General features: G+C 47.1%; 1 protein-coding gene across 3 annotated transcripts in view; it reads right to left on the reverse strand.

The window, feature by feature from the left end:
- Positions 1 to 22142, reverse strand: part of LOC137484491 (transmembrane protein 132C-like) — a 184551-nt gene that overhangs the window by 68258 nt on the left and 94151 nt on the right. For all 3 annotated transcript variants that reach the window (XM_068208338.1, XM_068208340.1, XM_068208341.1), the window contains exon 3: positions 9581 to 9727. In XM_068208338.1, the coding sequence (XP_068064439.1) occupies positions 9581 to 9727 (147 nt within the window). The remainder of the gene's footprint in view (positions 1 to 9580; positions 9728 to 22142) is intronic.

Below are 22142 nucleotides of genomic sequence, written 5' to 3' on the forward strand. Positions count from 1 at the left end.
CAGAGAGGAGAAACGAGAGAAAAGTCAAAATTCATTCTAAACTTGGGCTGAAATTCAGTCTGCAAAGGAAATTTTGCTATTTGCTTCAATGAAGACAAGGTTTCTTCCCTGGAAACTTCCTGGCAAGCCATCAGGAATTCAGCACTGATTGATCCAAAAGCCACTCTCCAACAAACATCTCAGGTTTCTTTAATAAACTCACTTCTCCATGAGATTACTGGCACGCTGGTAACGGAGTCACAGCGAAGTTGTAGGAGTTTTTTGTGAATGACCATGGGACAAATCCCTCTCCATTGTTTCAGCAGATATGGACTGATTTAAACTAGTCCTTTACACTCCTCATCCTGAGCCTTCAGAGCAATAGGGACTCATCACAGATTTTTCCAAGAATAAGTATAGAATTGCCTTGCTTAAGGAGAAAGGCAAAATTTTGCATCAAAAAACTTTAGCACATTTTGTATAAAACTGCTACTCCCATTTCATTGTTCATTTCTTAATTTGAAAGCTCTACAAAAGGATGTGGTCACAGATCTTAACTGTCCATAACATCTACTCAAAGAAACAGGCGTCCAGGAACTTATTTAGCCAGGATTTTACCTTTTTTTTGTGGAATTCACACATTTACCACCTTTCAAAAGAGCAGCCAGGCTCTACCTTGTTAAGCTTTCAGGAAATGCAGAGAACCCTCCAAACAGCTCCTATGTCCCCTCCAAGCCACCAACTCATGAACAAAGCTCAACTCAGAGCAGGTGATTTGTGCAAGCCCTTGACACAGTGCAAGACAGATCCAACAGTGATTTACACTTCAGGGACTGTGGCTGCACAGCTCTGAAAGGAAAAGGCTGCCTTTTAAAATGCCACTGTTTGCTGATACTCACCATGAAGTGACAGTGAAAGAACCCAAGATCTTCTGTCATTCCCAGAAGTGACATACCAGGGGTCTCCCTGCAGCCTGAGCTGTAGATAAATTGTGATTTGTAAATGATGACTTATAGAAGCCAACAGAGTAACTCCTCTTGCAGTGCAATGATCTCTGATACAAGACAGTTCTTTAAGGTACAGGAGTTGCTTTTTCTGTAACAGGCAAAGGTTTTTACTTCCTAAGCTTGTAAAAGGCCATGTATTATCCCTGCTCTAGTGTGTAAAACATGCAGGGGGAGCTGAGTGGAATCCATCCTCAGAGAAGGTGAGAAACCATGGGTTTTGCTGAGTTGTGCTCTGTCCAGCTTGAATTACACAAACTGTTGTGTCTGCTCACAGAGCTCACAGGCTGGGAGTGTTTGCAGAGCAATGATGCTGCTGCTCCCTGCAGCCTGAGGCACCTCCAGTGGGGCCTGTTCCTGGTTATGGGGCAAACTCCTGTCACCTCTGTGGCAGCCTGCAAAGGATCCATTCAGGTATCTGCAGGCAGAGACAGAGAATTAACCAGGCAGGGGATGGGATTTTTATTGTGTGTGGCGTATGCTGGGACCCTGCTGCAGAGGGACAGCAGTCAGGAGTGCAGGGGATGCTTTAAAAAGTCCTGGAGAGCTGTAGGACAAAACCCAGCAATTCCCAGCATCCTTCTACAAAGGCAACTGGAGAAGAGCAGGGTTTCCTATGCCTGAGATGGGAGAGGATCAGAGAAAAACACACCTGGACTGATGCACCAACATCACCTGGCACATCAGCCCTTCAAACTGTGCCTGTTCAGCCATCCCTCACTGCAGCTTCACAAGGAACTTACTGGATTACACGCCAGGGGCAGCTGGGAATGGAACCTCATGATCTGGGCAGGCAGGAATGGGGGCTGCAGGGACAGCTCTGCTGCCAGTGGGGAGCAGGAGCCCACAGCACCAGCAGCACATCCCCAAATCCTCCCAGTCAGCACCTACCAACTGGTTTTCTAACCATCCTTGCTTCACTTGGACAACTTACAACAAAGACTCAGCATTTATATAATAATTTTCCACCTGTTCCATAGAGCAGTCCCTGTTAATATAAAACAAAAGAAATAGAGATTTTTATCAGTACTCTGAATAGGCAGTAACACATCAAACCAAAGTAACTTTGATTGGAAGAGTAAATCTCAGTAAGCCAGTGCAGAAACAAATGGTTCAGCTGTCTAATATATTATACTTTGTGTAAGGAATGGAAAGGTTTCAGATAAACACTGGTACTTCACCACTGTTAGCTGGTCAGCTGTGACTGATCTGACAGAGACATGAGATGGAAAAATATTGAAAATAATCTAATTGTCTTTTATGATATTGTAGCCAGCTTCCCAGAGGTCTCTCCTCACCAGTTTTAAGTGTCTTTAGCTCAGAGGAGTTTTGTTATTACAAAATTCCTCAAGCAGCAATGGCACAGAGAGCTTACAAATGTAAGAAACCTATTTCAATTTGCTTTGCCAAACACTTACAAAGTTCTTATTCACTTTATTCTTGAAAGGTTTGGCTTTTGGCACTTTTTCCTAAATTTTCTCCATTCTTTACTGCCTGACTGATTTATTTCCTGCGCTGTGAAAGTTCCAGAGGAAAGCAGAGTTGCTTGGCAGCGTGATGTGGTATTGCTGAACTCAGCTGTTTGTGGCTCTCAGCAGATGTTTCTGCTTCAAAGGCAGGGGGAGAAAAAAAATACGCACAAATTCCTCCTCCCCAGTCCTGCATCTTTTGTCTCTTATCTTCCACTGCCTCCAAATGCCAAGGAAGGCTCTGTCACAATAGCTGCTAAGCCATCCAAACAGTGTCACACAGAAATAAGGGCTGACCTTGCCCCAAAGCAGATTTGAAGTGCAAAGAGGAAAAGAGCAGAAGCGTCAGACCACAGATGGGCTGCATCAGGAGAAGATTCTCATGGGTAACTTCACTGTGAGTTGCAGGTTCTTAAAATGGGGGCTGCTGTGTGCAAGGGGCCAGAAGGCAGCAGTGTGGGGCAGAAGAAGCCAGTGGGACTGGCAGCTCTTCCTCCTGCCTATTCCAGGAGTGCCTCAGAACACCTTCCCAAGGCCAAGTGAAGGCTGAAAAGCAGACTGCGTGTCTGCAGGTCGCTCTTGAGAAATGATTACCTTGTCAGAGAGTCAGAAAATCCTCTGCCCTGGACATCAGGAGTTACAGTTATTATTGAACCTGTGCATCAGTCAGGATGGATGGAAAGCTGTTGTCCCATTATTCCATGATTGCACATCCATTCTGTTTTGTGGGCTCTGCTCTATTTACATTATAATGAACTAAAACAATACATCCAACCTGCCTGGAAAGCAGGGCAGGCACTGGCTGCAGCTCTCTCAGCAAGGCTGGGTCACTGTAGGCATTGAATGAGCCTCCAGCATTTGGTTTTGATAAGCATGTAAAAAGCTTTTCCAAACGATACAAATTTGCTGTGCAAACAGATTGGATGCTTTCATTTGGGCAAGAAATATGTGAAGAATGCCCTTTCTCTTGGAGCTTCAGCCCTGCTGCTTCCCAACAGACCCAAGAACTCCAAAGTAGATTAAAAAAAAAAAAAAAGAACAATTATTGCAATTGAATGTTCTGTAGAGATCATGGATGGATCTCTAATGCATTTTCTTATCTCATCTCTACTAATTAATTTCTTCTCTTAGATAAAAATCTCATGGGCATGCCTTACTCCTTGGCTAATACTATTTTAAGTTCTGTATGAAGATTATTGTAGTATTTTCTGAATGGTCAGGACTAAGTCTAACAGTGGTTCTGTTGAAATCCAACAGGAATTCCTTTCACCTGCACCCAACATCTGGCCTTCAAAAACCTCCAGAGATTACAACCCCCTGCTCTGAACTTCCAACAGAAGAGAGAGTGTGGCGAGATACCTGATCAGGATAAAGCACTTGGCAGTTCCCATCCTGCCCAGCACTGGTGCAGAGGCAGTCTGTGCTCTGCTCAGAGAACAGAATCCCTCTGGACGCAGCAGGGATTGCTGGGCTGAGCAGTGCAGCACAGCTTGTGCTGGGTGCAGGGTGTGCTCTCCCCGTGCTGCTGGGCTCTGCTGCTGCAGGAAACCCACACAGACCTGTGCTGCTGCCATGACCATTGCTCCAGTTATCTCAAATTGTGGCTTTCTGGACTTGCATCTCTGAGAGGAGTGAGAAGAAAGGGTCCTTCAGGCTCTGTAAGGGTCCTTGTCCACGAAGGCTCCCGAGGAATTCACTTTGGAGTGAGGGCAGCCCGGTAACGCTCAGGATGCACGAGGTTCCACAAGCTGCCCTGCTCCCACAAGCACCCCGGGGCACAGCGAGGTCTAGGAAACAAATACTGCCTCCCAAGGGAGCTGTGCAGACACTCTGAGACACTGCAGCAGCCAGAGACAGCAGAGCAGCTCCTCCTTACTGCAGCAGCTATTCCTGGGAGACACCACAGACATCCTCCATCCTTCACCCTCCATCCTTCACTCTCCATCCTCCATCCTCCATCCTCCATCCTTCACCCTCCATCCTTCACCCTCCATCCTCCATCCTTCACCCTCCATCCTTCACCCTCCATCCTTCACCCTCCATCCTCCATCCTCCATCCTTCACCCTCCATCCTCCATCCTTCACCCTCCATCCTTCCTTCACCCTCCATCCTCCATCCTTCACCCTCCATCCTTCCTTCACCCTCCATCCTCCATCCTTCACCCCCCATCCTCCATCCTTCACCCTCCTCCTGGCTCGGGGCTTTGATGAACACTGCTGACATCCAAAGCAGCAGAAGAGGAGCCATATGAAAGGCTCCTTTGGGAAGGCACCTTCTAACCCCAGCCTTGTGTGCCCCAGAGAAGATGCTGTTGCAGGGCACAGCTGGCTGATCCTCGTGGGTGTGTGCAGATGTCCAGCGTGTCCTGGCACCTCCCCTGCGCACTGGAGACATCTGTGCCCTGCTGTGACCTGGAGCAGGCATCCCAACGAGGAGGAACCTCCCAGTGCAAGGACAGCAGGTTCTCTGGGAGAGGAGAGGAGATGAGAAAGCAGGGCGGGGAAGGATGGCTAAAGCAGCAGGTGAAGGCTCAGCTGCAGCTCCTGATGCAGCTCTGGACACACACACACGCTCCCAGTGGCACTGGGAGCACACAGATGCTCAGCACAAGAATGACTCACGCTGGAAGCTCCCAGGGCTGCTCCAGTCACTTGCCAGCAGCCTAAAAGGCTGCACTGGAATGTGCACAATGCTTCAAACAAAGCGCCAGAATCATGGACTTGTTGAGCTTGGAAGACTTTAATTAAGGCCATTGAGTCCAACCATCCTCCCAGCACTGCCAAGTCCATTGCCAAAGCACATCCCCAAGCACCACATCCACTTGTTTTTCAAATACTCCAGGGACACCTTCCCTGGGCAGCCTGCTCCAGTGCTTGACAACCCCTTCAGTGGTGAATTTTTCCTCATATCCAATCTAAACCTCCCGTGGTGCAATTTGAGGCATCTCCTCTTGCCCTCCCTGAGCACACAACTGGCTCATCTTCAGTCAGCTGCCAGCCAACACTTCCAGGCTCTTCTTCCAATTTTCCCTTGAATTATGGAGGCTTCAATCTGCTCAGCTGAGGGCATTTAGCACCTCAGCCTCTTCCTCATCCTTTGTCATGATCCAATCCAGTGAAGAATGGAGATTCTCCTGAGCTCTCCTTTTGTTCATATATCTATATATAATGCCTGCTCATATGTGAATTTCTTGTAAATGAATGGAAATTGCTTCTGTTTCAAGGTTTAATGGTGTAAGACAGCCATTGCTGGTGCCTTCCTCCCAGAGTACCTGTACAATTTGTACAGCTCAGTCCCTGCAGACATGCACAATTTCCCAAGCACCTACAGCAGTGGCATGTGCCATCTCAGCTCTGCTCCTGCCCAATTATCAGTCAAAAGGATAAACAACTGGCACGAGAGAATCCTGACCCACAAGCACTAAACATCTGAATCCTCGGGAGAACCGTGCTCTGCTCTGGCTGCAAGGTTTGGAGGTCAGCAGGCACCACTGCCACTCTGCTGAGCTCTGCAAACCACTCTGACCCAAAACTGCCAGGGCAGGATGACCCAGATTCTGAAATAATTAATAACATCTTCCCTGCTCATAACGTGTGAGTACTCTTGTCTGTTCACATCCTGGGCACAGACTGGCTGTGCTCTGCTACAGGCAGACACACTCCACATGGCTCACACTTCTTCAAGCCTGACTCATGTTGTACATACACACTTTACTTTTGTTTTTCAATCACAGGGGAATTTATTTCACTGACACCCCTTGGCAGCATATGGTGCTAGCAGGCAGAGCAGGGATCTGCACAGAACTGCAGCGGCTTTGCTGCTTTCCTCCACGTGCTAATGACACCAAACACAGCCTGGTAACATCAATGCCGTTTCCCTGGGCATGCAGAGGTAGCCAGAGAGGGCTCAAAGCCAGCCACAACAACCCCAGCCCAACAGGACGTGTGCACCTGTGGCACACGAGAGGGAGCAAGTGACTGTGGCACGGCCCGAAGCACGGCCACAACATCTGGAAGCACTCTTCCCCAGCCTGCCTCTTTATCACACAGATGGCTGCAGAGCCCAAGCCCCCGGGCCTCTCCAAAGGTTCAAGGCCAAGAGGATAAAGTGCTCCATCACAGCAGTTTTCCATGATGTCAGCTTTTCTGAACGTCTCTGCTCTCCCACGCCCGGTTTCTCCACAGCGCTGGGTGCCTCCGGTCCCCACAAACCAAGCGCCACATCCGGGGGCACAAACACCAACCCGAGAGCAGCTTGTTCCAGGACAGCCCAGGTGTGCAGCAGCAAGAGGAGCCAGGCCTAGATCAGACTCAGACACAGCATGCTCTGGTGCTCTGGCTTTGGCACAGAAGCCAGCCTAAGAAACTGCCGTGCCCTCCTCGCTCCCACCCCTCCCCTGCCTCCTCATCCCCACAGCCGGCAGCAAGCACAGGTCTGCTACACTGAAGTTTGCTACAGCAAAAAACAAACAAACCCCACAGATACCCCTTGCTCTGCCTTGGAACAGCTCTCCTGGCCCGTGTGCTGCCAGAATAAGGTGCCCAAGAAGCAGGAGCCCTTCCACTGGGGCTGTTCTCAGGCGAGTGTGGCACCTCACAAATCCACCAGCCAGCCTTAGGCTGGAGCCAAACCAGGCAATTCTGAGAGATGGAGCTGGTTCCAGTAGTAACCAAAAATATCCTTCCTTTGTCTACCCCAAGCACACACATCAAACCTCCAGAAGCAGAAGCAACAAAGGAAAACAAGCAACCAAGCAGTTGTCTGAGCCTTGTTTTCACTAATCAACACTGTTGTTATCCTCATCAATAGCTACTTGAGTCTCAGCAGAAACTGCATTATGAGGCACACAAACATTGCTGATTTCAAGCTGTTTGCAGTTCCTTGCCATAGTTGCAAAGCCTTTTTGAATAATTCTAAGCTAAGCTCTGGCTCCTGGCTTGAGCACCACGAAGTATTTTTTTAAAAAGTAAAGAAGCATGACCCACTTAAATTCTCAAAAGGTAATGGTAAACAATTACTGATGTGATGTATCTAAAATATCTCTTGTGTTCTATTATTTATATAATGTGAAAGGTGTATTAGCTGCTGTTGCATTGAGACTCAAACTGCTTCTTTCAAAGTGCTTACATTGTAATTATATCCACACACTAATGACAGAGAAATGTGCAAGAAAGGAAAAGCTAGAAATAAAAATCAGTATTTTTATTGAGTCTGGGAACTTGTCTCTTGGGGTACGAAGGGGAAAGAGTGTAATGGTTCTCCATGGTGCAGCAGGGAGATTTCTAAGCAAACACAGCAGAAAACTCCTTCTAGTACCTCAATTAACCAACATATTTGTGAGCTGGCTGAGTTTGCTGCAGGGAGGATGAGGCAGTGCTGGTGCTGGAGCTCCAGAACTGCTCCTCACACCCACACTGACCTCGGTACAGAACTGCACATCCCCTCCATGACCTACCCTGCTGAACCAGCCTGGAAGAGCTGGTGGCAGCACAGAAAATTCCCATTAGGGACCCACAGCTCTCCACCAAATTAAATTAGCCTGATGGAGTATCTGTGCTCTGTGCAGAGGGCTCCCAGTGACACTCGGGGACTCAGTAATGCCCACTGCACCGTGTGCTTCCCCTCAGGTTTCCCTACCCAGCTCTTCCCTGTTCACAAACATTTCACTCAAACCAAGGCTCATCACGCTTTCAGAAGACAGCAACTATTTACATGCACAAGTGAGAGAGGCATTAATTAAAACATTGAGTTTTATTTGCATAATTAGTGCCAAAAATATTTTTATGGGTTAATTAGACTTCATGCAAATTGGATTGAGGAGATTTAATTTGGGGTTTGATAACCTGACTATTATAGTTCTGCAGTTGCAAATCTGCTCAGAGCTACATGCTGTTCTACAGCTATATCCTCCCTTGGAAACTGGTTTAGTTTTTACTCCTGGCAGCCTCAAAGGATGCATTTTCCTTTCCCTTTACCAGTCCTGAGGTAGGTTGACCCTGGTTGGATGCTGGGTGCCCACTAAAGCAGCTCCATCTCTCCCCTCCTCAGCTGGACAGGGAGAAAAAAATAGAATGAAAGGCTCAGGGTCAAGATAAAGACAGGGAGAGATCATCCACCAAGTGGAAATACATCGGCTCAGACAATCAGCTCATCAGGAGCTGCTCATGGCAAGAGGAGTTCCTGCACTTCACACATGTCCAATATTTGGGCACAGAACACAGAAGTTTCAATCTGCTCAGGTGTGGTACAACGCAAAACCAGCCCAGCACCCACCAAGGATTCCAGGATGCTCCTCCACGAGCCCAGGTTTGTGGCTGCCAATGATCACAGAGCTGGGGCTGTGATCCAAGCGTTGTTTGGATCTGTGCAGTGGGAAATTCTCTGCATGGGCTAACGCACAGCAGTGCTGTGAGAATTCATTATGAAACCTGGGAAGAGCAAAAGGATTTCCACTGAAAACACACAACTTTACCGTGTGCCATGGACGACAACCCTGCTGATGGAGAAAGCCCTGCTTTTGTGCTGTGGAACAGCCAGACCAAGTCCCTACAAACACAGCAAACAGGGAGGCAGGCAGTGGCAGCCCAGCCCATCCCAGTGCTCCCCACAGGGCTTGGCCTCAGACAGTCACCCAGCAGGCCAAAGGAACCTCCAGTTCTGGAAGAATCAAGTGTTTGCCAACGAGGATTATTCTGTATTACCCACTGGGAGGTTTGAATTACCCTGTACAGCGGCTCACTGTGCAAGAATTCACTGCCTGCTCGATGAACCAGCCCCAGAGGCTGTGCTACGTTCAGAGAAACAAGGTCAAAACTACCAAGCCAGAAAAATTAAAGGGCCACTAAAACCCTTTGAATTAAGAATATTCACATTGCTGCCAAAGTGACACCACCCCCCAACCCAATGTAGGTGTATTCTATTAATTTTTTCCTTTGCCCTGATGAATTTTATTACCCTCTGTTGTAGATCAGCAGATGGTATTGCAGTTAACCTGAGTGTCTCCAGATTTCCAGGCTACAGGTTTAATAGCTGTGAGCAGTGCTGAGATGAGCCTTAAATCTTTCAAGCCCTGAATGGTATCATGGACATAAATGAGTTCAATGTGCCGAGAAGATGAGGTTTCATACCTGTTCCTTGAACTTGGGGCTATCCTCTGACAAATAACTGTGGTGGTCGAGTGCTTGCCACCATTGCCCACCTCCTGCTTCACGTCCCACTGCCGGGGGTCACTTGTCCTCGCACCGAGAATGTTCACACCCTTCTTCACCTTTGCCCTGTTGGAAACAGCAATTGGGAAAGGTTTACAAGCCTCATTCAGGGATCTTTGAATGCAGCTCAGGCATGGGAATCTCAGCAGGTCAGTTTTAAGGTAAGTATCAGATGTGCTCCTAATCCAGCAGTAAACAGGAAAGTGATATAATGAATGCAGACCTCTGGCAACATCACATTGTCTGGACAGGGCCTTTCTATGTTCTGCTGGAGTTAGGAGTCAAACTGAACTGGTAGGAAAACCTGCACCCAAGGTTTTCTCTATTCAGGCAGTATTTTTTTCCCAAAGAGAAGCTTGTCCCAACACAGAGGACTCTGGCATGTTTGTCTGTATCAAGACAAAATTGTGCCTCATCATTGCACAGAGGAATACTCCACTGGAGGCTTTTTAATAATCCATTTTTAATCCAGATTATATTCTTCTAGGTATCAGTGGACAGGTTGCTGCTCCTCTGCCTGACAATTTCCTCTTTCCAACAGCTTCCCAAGGAAATTTCTGTTTGAAATCTCCAGCCTGGAAAGAATGCAGGTGTTGGCTGACCCATGACTTTGTAACCCAGAGATGTTCTTATAGGATGCAGATTTCTGCCACTCTCAGTGGCTATGCCCTGTGGAAAAGTTACCTGTATTTATCTAGTGCTGCTAATAACACCAGCAACAACTGCATGGAAGGTTAATTACAGAACACTTGCTAATTAAAGAACATTTGTACAAAGAATTCTCAGCAAATGTGTGTTTGGGTGCAGAATGCTGAACTGCTGATGCTCAGCCCTATCACATTTGGCACCAGGAATAGGAAAGATGCAGAATTACACAGACCTTCTCTTCTGAAGACAGTGACGGACAAAAGGATGGTGAGAATGTGGGGAGGAGGAGGCCACTGAGGAGCTCCCAGCCCTGTGAGCAGTCTGGCCTCATCCTCAGAGGAAGAAGGGAAAGGGCTGCCTGACTCCAGGTAGCATCACAGGTCACCACAGCACAGAGGCTAAACTTAAAATCACAGTTTCCTAAAATATTTATGCAACAGAAAATGTTAGTTACTGAGCAGAAATCATCATCTAGCAAGATGCTGGTATCTTCCTGACATTTATGAGGACTTGGCACCTAAGTTTCTTTTAAAAAATGGTCTTTTTGCATCTTCAGCCAATAAAACACTCAAAAGCTGTCATTAGGAATGACTGAGAGTACCTGTCTTCCTGCAGTTTTTCAACAAAACACAATTAACTTAAGGTATTGCAAAAGAAAAGTTGGTGGTTTCTTCCTTCCCAGTATAAAAGCATAAAAGATTAATTCTCTCATTTGTAACATGAAACACCACAGAGCTTTAGAGAATGCTGTCTCGCTCTTGTAAAAGTAGCCTGATGAATCTCTCGTGCCTTCAGCTGAATTACTCAGAAGCAAAAACAGAAAGGCAAAGGACGAATCAAATTCATTCCTGAAGGTTCATTAAAGCTTTAAGTCCCATTAGGTTTTCCAGTGTATTACAGTTCAAATAAATGAACAATAAATAAATGCTTCAGTATTTATAAAACACTCCTGCCAATCTTGAAGCTGTGTAAATCCATCAGTATTTCTATGGCAATCTGTATTTTAGGAGATCTTTGGATGTATTTTAGGACACTGCAATTTAGCAACTGGAGAGAAGTAAAACCTCATCCTTTATACTTTGTTCAGCTGCTCCTTGAGACAGGCTCTGAAATGACAAAACCCCACTCAAAACGAGGCCCCCGTGCTTGGATTTTCAACAGGATTACCACTCTGTCAGCAGCTGCAAATTGCTCTTCCCACCATGGAGCTCGACACAGTCGATACCTGGGCTCCTGTTAATTAGGATGGGCATTGTGGATGGGCAGGGTCAGTGGTCAGATACACTGCCAGAGGACCAGACCACGGCTACAATGCCATTTTGTTAATTAACTACAGGATGGGGCATTAAGTTGAGTGGTTTTCACATATGCCATTATATAAAGCCCATTAAAAAAAAAAATTCCATCCCAGGGTAAAGTAGGTTATGTTTAGTGAGAAAAATCAATGTTGTGATTGCACTTAGGACTGGAATGAGGGTATGAACACCCAGAAGATTGAACTTCTGAAATAAATATGCAGCAGCACAATTTGCAACTCTCCCTCTAAAAAGGGCATTGAGTTTTACATAACAAGGTCAATGGATGCATCAGAATTAAGTCAGACAGAACTGAGCCCCACACATTTCCAAATGCAATCTGTACGCATGCTACGAATGTTTTCACTCCAACTTTTATTTACTTGCTGTTTGAGTGCTAGCAAGGAAAAGTCTATTTAATTACTTACCAAAGATTTGTTGACCTTGTTGGATGCTTGTGATTAAATATGCATTTTTTAAAATCAATAGTGCCAACTTTGTACATAAAAATCTCTAAGTTATACTACCTCAATAAACCCCAAGACCGAGGACCTGGAGGCCAAATGACTTGACAGTCTCCTGTATTTACCCACCTAACCTCACAGTGTTTATAAATTTACCGTGTTTACTTAAGGTTGGCGGGTAGGGTGGCAATAAATGGAGAGGACAAACAGCTGAGGTACTCCAGGTTTACTCGGTGTGGGGTTCCCCACTGCAGCTGGGAAGTTCTTTGCCCTTCCTGCTTATCCACAAGTAGATGGCTGTCCTCACACAGAGGCTTTTCTGCACAGGAAAAGCCTCACACAGAGGCTTTCCATGGCCTGCAAACATCCACCAGCCAAAACTCGTCAGCTTGGACTTCCACCCGAAGTGGAACCAAGATCTTCCCCTCCAACGTCATTCTAAACAACCTCCCTGGCTGTCACTGAATCTAAAACTAAAAATGCACAAAACTAAGGGCAGCAGCTCGTTTATTTGAGGGTGATGGTCCGTGAGCTGGAAGCGAACACATGGCACCCAGAGCACTGGGAGATTTTCTTGCTTGAACTTCTGAGGTTATTAACTCATAGCAGGGGAAATCTCTGCCTCAGCTTTGTCTCAAAATAACTGCCTCTCTTTAAATCTCTCAAATGGAGAATTAAAAGATCCTGCTGGCAAGCAGAGCAAGCAGCATCTCAAAGATATTACAGAGAGTCTCCAGCAGCTTACCTGGGAATCGTTACTTAATTTGTGTCGAGACCAAGCAAAAGCATTTATTTACTCACACAATCACACAGCAAATGTGCAATTTCCAAGCAAATATTTCACTTTCAACTTTCAGTTAGATACAAAGATTTCCATTTAGCACCTCACCTTCCTAACATGTCAAATCTAGAAATGATGCTTCTAATTAATGCATTCTGATCAATTGCAGATGAAAATCTAATTCTTCCATTTCACAATCCTCAAATTACAAGAAATGTCAGCAGTATTTAGATATAATACTGTACAGCTAATAAAGACAGCAACCAAAAGGCAATTGAATCAGCACCAGCCAGAGCTGGAGATGTGACTTATGATTTAAGCAGCTCAAATTATAGCTTCCTATTTAAATTTAAATTTTAATCTTGCAGAACTGCTATGCCATGGAAGGCTTGTGCTACCTGCAGCAGTGCTGTAGAGAGGGCAGACCGCTGAGTGCTTCCAACAGCTCTTGGCTGTGCAGGATTCTGCTGATTGTGCTAGAGAGCATCACTCCTCTCATTCCAGAGGGATTCACGTGGACCCAGGAGGGGCTGCTCTGAGCCGTGTTAGGGACAAGGAGCTGCAGAGGAAGGCTCTGGGGCTCCGAGCAGGCCAGCAGCTCCCTGGCTGCCCTGAGCCTGGCACGCTGAGCTGGCAGCACCCAGAGCACGGCTGAGCTGTGGCTCGGTGCAGGACCAGGGAAGCAGCAGTGCCAGTGCCTGGAAGGGCAGAAGTGGGGGCTGGAGGGGGCAACAGGGCCATGCCCTGGGCAGCAGCAGGTACCTCTCACCTGGCTCACACTGAAGCAGGTACCAGGTACCTCTCACCTGGCTCACACTGAAGCAGGTACCAGGTACCTCTCACCTGGGCTCACACTGCTCACACTGAAGCAGGTACCAGGTACCTCTCACCTGGATCACACTGCAGCAGGTACCAGGTACCTCTCACCTGGCTCACACTGCAGCAGGTGCCAGGTACCTCTCACCTGGCTCACACTGCTCACACTGCAGCAGGTACCAGGTACCTCTCACCTGGCTCACACTGCAGCAGGTACCAGGTACCTCTCACCTGGGCTCACACTGCTCACACTGCAGCAGGTCCCAGGTACCTCTCACCTGGCTCACACAGCAGCAGGTACCAGGTACCTCTCACCTGGGCTCACACTGCACTCCAACCAAAGCTTACACAGCAGGGCTCTCTGAAGAATAAACAGCTAAACCAGCACTAAATTCCTACAAGCACTGAGCCTCACGGTGAGTGGATAGCTGTCCAGACTCTCAGCCTCGTGTTTCCTGCCAGGCTGGTTGCTTCCCGTGGGTTATTGCCATCCCCTGAAGTGCCACGCTGCTCCCCTGTGCCCCTGGATCTGGAGCAGCCTGCCTGCAGGGCAGGGCACTGCTCTGAGTCTCTCCAGCTCACATCTGCTGTCCAAGCAAGGATCCCTGTTGCCACAGGCCCCCAGCCAGGTAATAATTAGCATTGACTTCATGGTTCAGAAGGCTGATCAATTGCTTTATTATTATGTCATCTTATAGCATATTATATTATACTTCTATTACACTAGATTAGAGTAGCAAGAGCTCTCACCAACTACCAGCTCGAAAACCCGTGCCTCTCCCCTGAGAGTCCTGGCACAGCTGTGGATCTGAGTGGTCACTGACTCCAAACACCGTCACCAGAATCCAGTCAAGCAATCGCCTTGGGGACACAGCCTCCAGAACACACTCCACATGGGCACAACACATGGACAGAGACAATAATTGTTCTGATTCTTTCTCCTAACTTTCCCAAGCCAAAGCCTGAGAGAATTCTCTCTGATGTCTCCTCGACTGAACCGAGAGCCTCCAGAGACCCCAGAGTGAAACCCAGGGGCAGCAGCAGCAGCAGCAGCAGCTCGGGGGGCTCCTGTCCGGGCTGTCCGCGGTCACTGCATTGCTCCCCGGAGGATGCTCCTGCTCCTGCTCCTGCTCCGCAGGGAATCCCGGCTCCTGGCATCTGCCAGCCTGGAGCTTCAACTGAACAAATGCTGACCCCTTTTGGTCAGTCTCCTCCGGAGCCTCGGTGTTTCCCGATGCTCTCCCTTAGATGCCCTTGACTTTTCCGGCTGTAAAGGTCAGGTTGTAAGGAATTCCTTTAGTGGCTCCTGAAACCCAGAGCAGCTCTCCTGGTGGCTTGTTGCTGGACTGCACGTTACAATTAAGCCTCAAAACTTCATGAGTTCTGCCAGAAAAATTTCAACTTCTTCCTGCCATGATTTATGTTCACTCCTCTCCTCCTTTGTTCCCAGAGTAAACCAGGAGATTAAAGCCAGCTGCAGGAACCCATAAAACCCAGGCAAGAGACCGGCCACAGCACTTCAGCAAGATTTGTTTTATTAAGTAAATATTTTCCCTTTCATCTTTCTGTATGAAATGAGCTGCTACATCTCACTGCAGCTCTGAAGGAACAGGACAAACATCTGCCTGCAAAACATTACTCATGAAAAGCTGAGAAGCCAGAAGTGGAACAGAAGATGACCTGGTTAGCTGGGTCAGCCTTTCAAATATGATCCTTTAATTTGCAGAACACACGGGCAGGGTGTGATTGAGTAGCTTGGCTCAGCTTAGGGAATTTGGGGATCAGGTATCAGCTCCAGGTTCCTGCTGGGCTCCACACAGGATCCCTGGCTGCCCCATCCCACTCCAGCAAGCAGATGGGCACCACAGCTCTCTGTGGCCACCTCTTTCCTACTGAAATTTTCATTTACAAGCCACAAGCCCACGTAAGCAGGAAAAGAGAGCCCTCTCTCAACCACAGAATTTAGGTATTAAATTGATTAGGTAATAAATTACTGCAGCATTTAATAAATTAATAAATAATAGCATTAATTAATTTATTAATTTAATAAATTAATAGCAGCATTTCAGATTTGGTTCCCAACTCAGGAGCTACTGCAAAGGGCCATCCATGCAAGAAGCATCAGTAAAAGCAAAGACCTTGCTGCTCAGAGCATCCTCTCTCCTTCAGGCATTTCTCTCTCACAGTGTATCCAGAAAAGGCCTTCAGGAAACCACTTTTGTAGAAAAAGAGAAAACAGCCTTTAAAATGTCAAAACAGCTAAACTAGGTACACAGCTCTTGCTCTTCACTCCTTCCAATTTTCCTTTCACTTCCAATAGACCACAATGTTGGTCTGTTTGAAATGACTTTGGAGAAGATAACACGTCAAAACAAAACAAATGGAAATATTTCACTTTGAAAATGCAGTAATAAAATCCCTTAAGAATCTCCAAACCAGAATGCTTGAGCTTCTTGAACAGAGGGAGCAGCTGAAGCAGATTTCAGTATTTCTGAAACCTCCTCGGTCTGGCAAATTGGACTAAATTCAGCCTCCCCAAAACTGTGTATTTTGGTGACTTTCATGTCCATCAAAATTATACAAATTCTCCCATTGCCAGTGAGGAGTCCTGAGATCTAAAATAGCTCAAGGGCTGATCTTCTGTAGTGTTTCTTACATAACTGAAATTCCCTGAGACCCCTGGAAAATCAGCTGAATTCTATTTCAGTAGGAATAGGTGCTTCTTATCCCTCAGGAAGCTTTGAAGAGCTCAGCTGCAAGGCACGAGGTGGATGCTGTCAGCTGTAATTTAGATTTTTTTTTCTCCAGAAAATAAATCCAATGTATTTGGGGATGTTCCAGGGACAGAGTTCTTTGGTTTTTGGGCTGATATCTGTGGTTAACTCTGTGTTAACATTACCAGCCCTCTTGAGGGGTCAGGTATTCCATTACTGAGTTTTAAAAGCAAAACAAAGAGGCGCTTTCTGTGAAGTTTGGATACCCCTACTCAAGGCACAGCCAGGCACTGAACCTCCTAGCAGACCTATGGCAAAACTGCTTTCTCCAACCTTGAATTTTAATAGCACTGGTTAAGGGGTTGGGAAAGGTGTGCAAGGGGGTGGGGAAATCCTAAAAAAATCTATAAATAAAAGCAGGAGAGAAACTACACAACCCAGAGGATCTGGATTGGTCATCCAAGCTGCGAGGAAACCCAATGTGAATTCACAACCTGCCTCCAGCAAAAATAAGCACTGCAAGCTCCTGACGTTCCCTGCAGCTGTCCCTGAGCTGCTGCTGCACTGAGCTCAATTCCTGCCTCCAGAGAAACACCCAGGGCAGCCCAGGGCCCCAGATCACTGCTCAGGGCAGCACTCACGCCTGCAGCAGGCTCAGAACTTCGGGCAGCTCCTGCAGGAGTTCTCCTTGCCCTCTCTGCCCTGCACAGTTGCTTTTCTGGGGCCACTTTGGTGGCAAAACCCCTGACACTGAGCTCAAATTATCAGAGCAGCAACAAGGCAGGAGACAAGATGGGCCAAGGGAGGAGAAAGCAAAATCATGCACCAAATAGCTCAACACACACCTTCATTTCTTCTCTCCCCAGTCCACAGCCCCAGGAATTCCTGTGGACGTAGCAGTTGGTGCCAAATAGCAGAGTTTTACATGAAGTATAGCAGGGTTGGGTATTTATGGATTTTTAAGCCTCAGCTCCCAGCACCATTGGCAATGAATCCTCACAGTTAATAGGAAATGAGGAAGAGGGAAAACTGAAAGCAGAAAAGTCTTTTCAAGAACATGAATTCCTTGTTTTTATTTTTCCAACACCTGAGCCGGGCATGTCAGGATAGAAAACCCCATTGCTCCGAGGAAGGACGGAGATCCCCTCCTGACAAACACAGTCCCAGGGTGGCACAGGGAGGTCTCCTCCCCAGAACTGACAATGCACATGCTAACCAGCAGGTGTGCTGATTAAATGATGACATGTAATTCTGCTGGTTGCATTATCACGCGTAATTTGAGACAGGGGACAGGGCCAGTACGTTTAGCCCTATTTTCACTGCCCTTTACCTTTTACTCATGGAATCAGCAAAATATCTGGGTTCACAAGAAATGCGGGGGAATTACAGAGAAGAGCAAAGTCTTGCAGTGCCTGAGGGGGGTTTGCAGCAGTGCTTTAAAGCCTCTGTTCTCCTCATCCCAAGCACGGGGATGCCTGACCTCAGCTGACATGGGGACAGTCTGAGTTTGCAGCTCTCCATTTCATTAAAGGGTGAACGAGCAGCAAAGCTCCTTTCTGATTTGAAACTCAAACAAATGGATGGGTATGAGTGACAGATCCATCTCAGGGACTCTGCAAGGAATGAAAGAAGTTGAAGCATAATCACATCCAGGTAAAATCCCTGGACAGTCTTTGCAGTGGGATCAGTATCTGGGTGAACACTCCTTTATGACATGGGTGTTATCACCTTTATGGGTGAACACTCTCCTCATCACATGGGGAGACACTGGGGACCAGGCTGCCTGCTTTGCAGTCACAAAGGCAGCTGGAATAATCTTTCTCACACCAACACATGCCTGCTGAGAGAGGCAGAAGAGACAGAGATGGGTGCTGTGCAAATAAAAACCCTACCAGGGTGAATCCAGAGCACAGATTCAGCTGCACATGCTAAATACAAGCTCATGGATCTATTTTATAGCACCAGAGACACTTTTTAGATAAGTAAATGCTTTGAGATTATATTTCCCTACTACATCCAGTTTCTATTATTACCAAAAAAAATTCTCTAAGCTGCATATTTGTGACATTCCCTCAGCTGGCAGAGCAACAGCACTGCTGAGGAAAATACTTACTGTTTGCAGTGGTTATTAGGATTATTACCTAGACCCCAAGTGACTTTCTGAAGTAATCTTCCCGTGCAGTCCCTTTGTGTTTTTAATCCCATCCTCACTGCCCCTTCAGCAGCTGCTATGAACACAGTTTTGCCATCAGCCACGGAGCTACCAGGGCTGTGCTTCCTTCTTTGCAGTAAAATGCAGCGAGCCCCGGATGTGGGAAGAAATGATGGTGTCTGCTCCAGATCAGGAGGCTGAAGGATAGATTATTAAACTATACTATATTACATTAATATACTATTTAAAGAGATGCTGTACTGTTGTACACACTGACTGCTTACTCACCTCTCTAACTCACTCAAACCCGTGACTCTGCTGAGAGCCCGAGCCACAGCTGGGTCCCACTGGTCACTGACCCCAAACAACCTTCACCAGGATCCAGCCCAGCCACCACTGCAGGTGAACAATCTCCACACCACATTCCACATGGGGAGAACAAAGGGGCAGAGGGAAAGATTGTTGTCTCTGCTTCTCTCTGTGCTTCTCCTGAGAGACAGAATCGTGTCCCTCTGTCCAGAGAATGGGAATGTCACACTTCTTCCCTTAGGGAAATAATTTTGCTGAGATCAGCTGCTGGAAAGAGGAAGGGACAAATGTCCCTAAAGCAGTGAGAAAGAGAGGAGCCTTCCACTCAAGCAATTGTTTCAAATGCACCTATGCTGGGTTCCTGTCCCAGCAGCTAAGGAAAGCACTGATGAGCACTGGTGCAGCCCCAGGATGCAGCTCTGTCTCTGTAATCTAGTCAGTCTGATTTACACTGACTGAAGGGGGGGCTTTCACCAGAGCCCTGGGAGCTCCCTGCAGCCTGCAGGGCTGAGCTGGCTCTGTGTGTGCCCCAGTCTGTGCCTGGAGAGGCTGCCTGGAACCGAGGCTGGACAGAGGTACAGGAATAAAGTAGGGATTTATTACAAGGCCTTCAAAGGATGCACCTTGGGCAGCACAAGAGCCCAGCTGTGGCTCCACCCAAGCTGGATGGCATGTCACGAGTTTTCACACTCTTATAAGTTTTGGTCCATTATTATATATTAATTATATATTATATATTATATATTATATATTGTATATTTATTATATATTATTTTTGGTCCATTTCTGTTTTGGGGTTAAATGTCCAATTCCAGCTCCAGGCTGTGCAGTCCCATCCTCCCAGACTGCTCTCCTCAATTCCCTGTCGTTTTACACTTCTTAGGCTGAAGCTGTCACAGTGTCCTTGGTTCTGGGGCTGGAAAAGGATTGTTCTGTGTGCCTGAGCTGTGAGGAGAGCTGCTGACACTTTATATGGAGTTCAGAGTCACACACCAAGGCAGTACAGATCTGGAAATCACGAGAGCTGAAGTTTAAGGTGTCACCTCCCTCTGAAGTACTGAGCAGCACCAGCCAGGGGCGACTTTCTGGCATAGCTGAGTGCCCAAAGTGACCAACGAGGCACACAGACTGCTCAGGTAACTGCAGACAGGAATTATGGCCTCGTGTTTCCCCCACAGCCCTTGGAGCACCACTCCCATACCTGCACAGTTCTTACTCTGCTCATCGCAACCCTCAGCTTGCTCACGGTCACTTTATGGCACGTTAACGCAGCTCATGGTGATTTTGTGTCAGAACCAGCACACCTTGTGCTGCACTCTGCATGCAGCAGTGTGGTAGCAACGCTACAAAGATGGTCTAGGGGATAGAGCAGACGGAACTGATAGCTTTTATCACAGAACTGAGTCTTAATCTAGTAAATGCTGGCACTGATCTGTACTACAGCCTCCAGATTGGGCTCTTTCATGCTTTCAGTTTATCCAGCAGAAGCACAAATCCTCCTGCCCTGAGGCAGTTGCTGGTAGTTTGTGTATTTAGGCACAGATCTGAAGCCCCTGAGCCTTCAGAAAATCAGCAGCAATGCTCCTGCATTGCTCAGGGCCCGTGGCCCAGATCCCACATGGGTCTCCAAGGGGTCACTGCCAGAGCCCCGGGCACCATCAGGGGCAGGGCATGTGATGGGAGCTCCTGCAGCTCAGCAGGAGCCAGCAACACTAAAAACCAGGGATGGGATGTGGCTCGGGGAGCTTAACTGCTCTACAAAACTACTCTCATCCTCCTGCAGCTTCTTCTGTAATTTTTTTTTATCTCTGAAAGTGACTGAGTAGAGAGACAGAAACACTTGTCTAATCATTAAGAAATTCTTCAAAAGCTGGTGGGCTTCACCTTTACTAATTACAGCCCATCAAAGAAAGAGCTTTTCCTAGAGAAACTCACAAGCAAGAGAGAAAAGGGGAAAAGGAAAAAAGCTGCAACCCAAATGAGTGCATGATTTGACACTTTTTTAAGCAAGGCACTGTTTGCCCTTTGGAAGAGGCTGAAAGGCTTCTCGTGGAGATGGGGCTGCCTTAGGAGTGGGGGCAGATGTCTGCACGTTGGAAACCACGAGCTTTCTGGACCAGGTTTTACATCTTTGATTTGCCAGGCCCATTTAGATCATCAATATTATCTCAACAACCACTGCTGGACACAATCAAGAGCAGCAGCTCCCGTGGGCTATTTCAACAGCACATTTTAAGGACTCTTTTAAATTATTTTTTTGAGGCTGTGCTTGTACTTCAAGAGAATGGAGGACTCTTGAAGCCACAGTGAACAGAGTGAAGTCTTGAGAGGGCAACAAACTGCTGAGCTCCTCTGACATATTACAGGAATCAGCAGGAGATTCTGGGATGTATCGAAAGAAAAGCAGCTGCTGGTGAAAGCCAGAGGCAACAGCTTGTTCCTGGATGAAGATATTAAGGTCATGATATAGCTAAACCAACATAAAACACCTTCAAGATAAACCAGATCAATACATTTGGAAGCCTCACTGTGCTCATGGCTTCCTCTTTGTGAGGATTCCAGATCAGCGTCAGTCACATTCCCTCCATCACCTCCTGGGGAGTCTCTTTTTTCTCCCTGGATGACTCTCCCCAAAAGTCACTTCAATTCATCCAACTCCAGCCAGCAACTAACTGCAGGGATGAAAATCATTTTGTTTCAGCTCGATGCAGCAGAAACTTGTGGAGCTACACAGCAGATGACAGGGCCCAAGAGGAGCACCTGATCCAGGGCTGCTCCAGCAGCAGCTCGGGACTGGCTCTGGGGAAGTGCTGCAGCAGCTTCTCCCCACACCCCTGCATCACACGGAGAACATTCCCAGGGAAACAGGGACAACAGGAATGAGCACGGACAGGAGAGCACAGGGCTGTACCTACAAGGTATAACCTACAAGGTACAACCTACCTACAAGGTGATACCTACAGTTTATCCATGCTGATTGGTATTCTCTGGACAACCCAAATAGAACTGGGGTAGCTGATATTTGGAAAGCAAGGCATTGGTTTTAATGAGTTTTTCAGTATTTTAACGAATCCAGAGTTAAAGAATTGGAAAAATTAAATGCAGAGAGACTTCTTGAAAAAATCCCTTCGTAAAAAAGGCATGCCGTAGGTGTGTGCTAAACATGCCATCAATGTCTTCCTGCAAAACATGATCTGTCATCGATGTCATTATTCTTTCTTTGCCATAATACTTGGGAAAAAAAATTGCATGCAAGCAACCTAAGTTGGACTAAAGGGTTCAAATGAAGATGTAGTTAGGAC

Source organism: Anomalospiza imberbis, chromosome 18, assembly GCF_031753505.1.
Source record: "Anomalospiza imberbis isolate Cuckoo-Finch-1a 21T00152 chromosome 18, ASM3175350v1, whole genome shotgun sequence".
NCBI classification, from domain to species: domain Eukaryota; kingdom Metazoa; phylum Chordata; class Aves; order Passeriformes; family Viduidae; genus Anomalospiza; species Anomalospiza imberbis.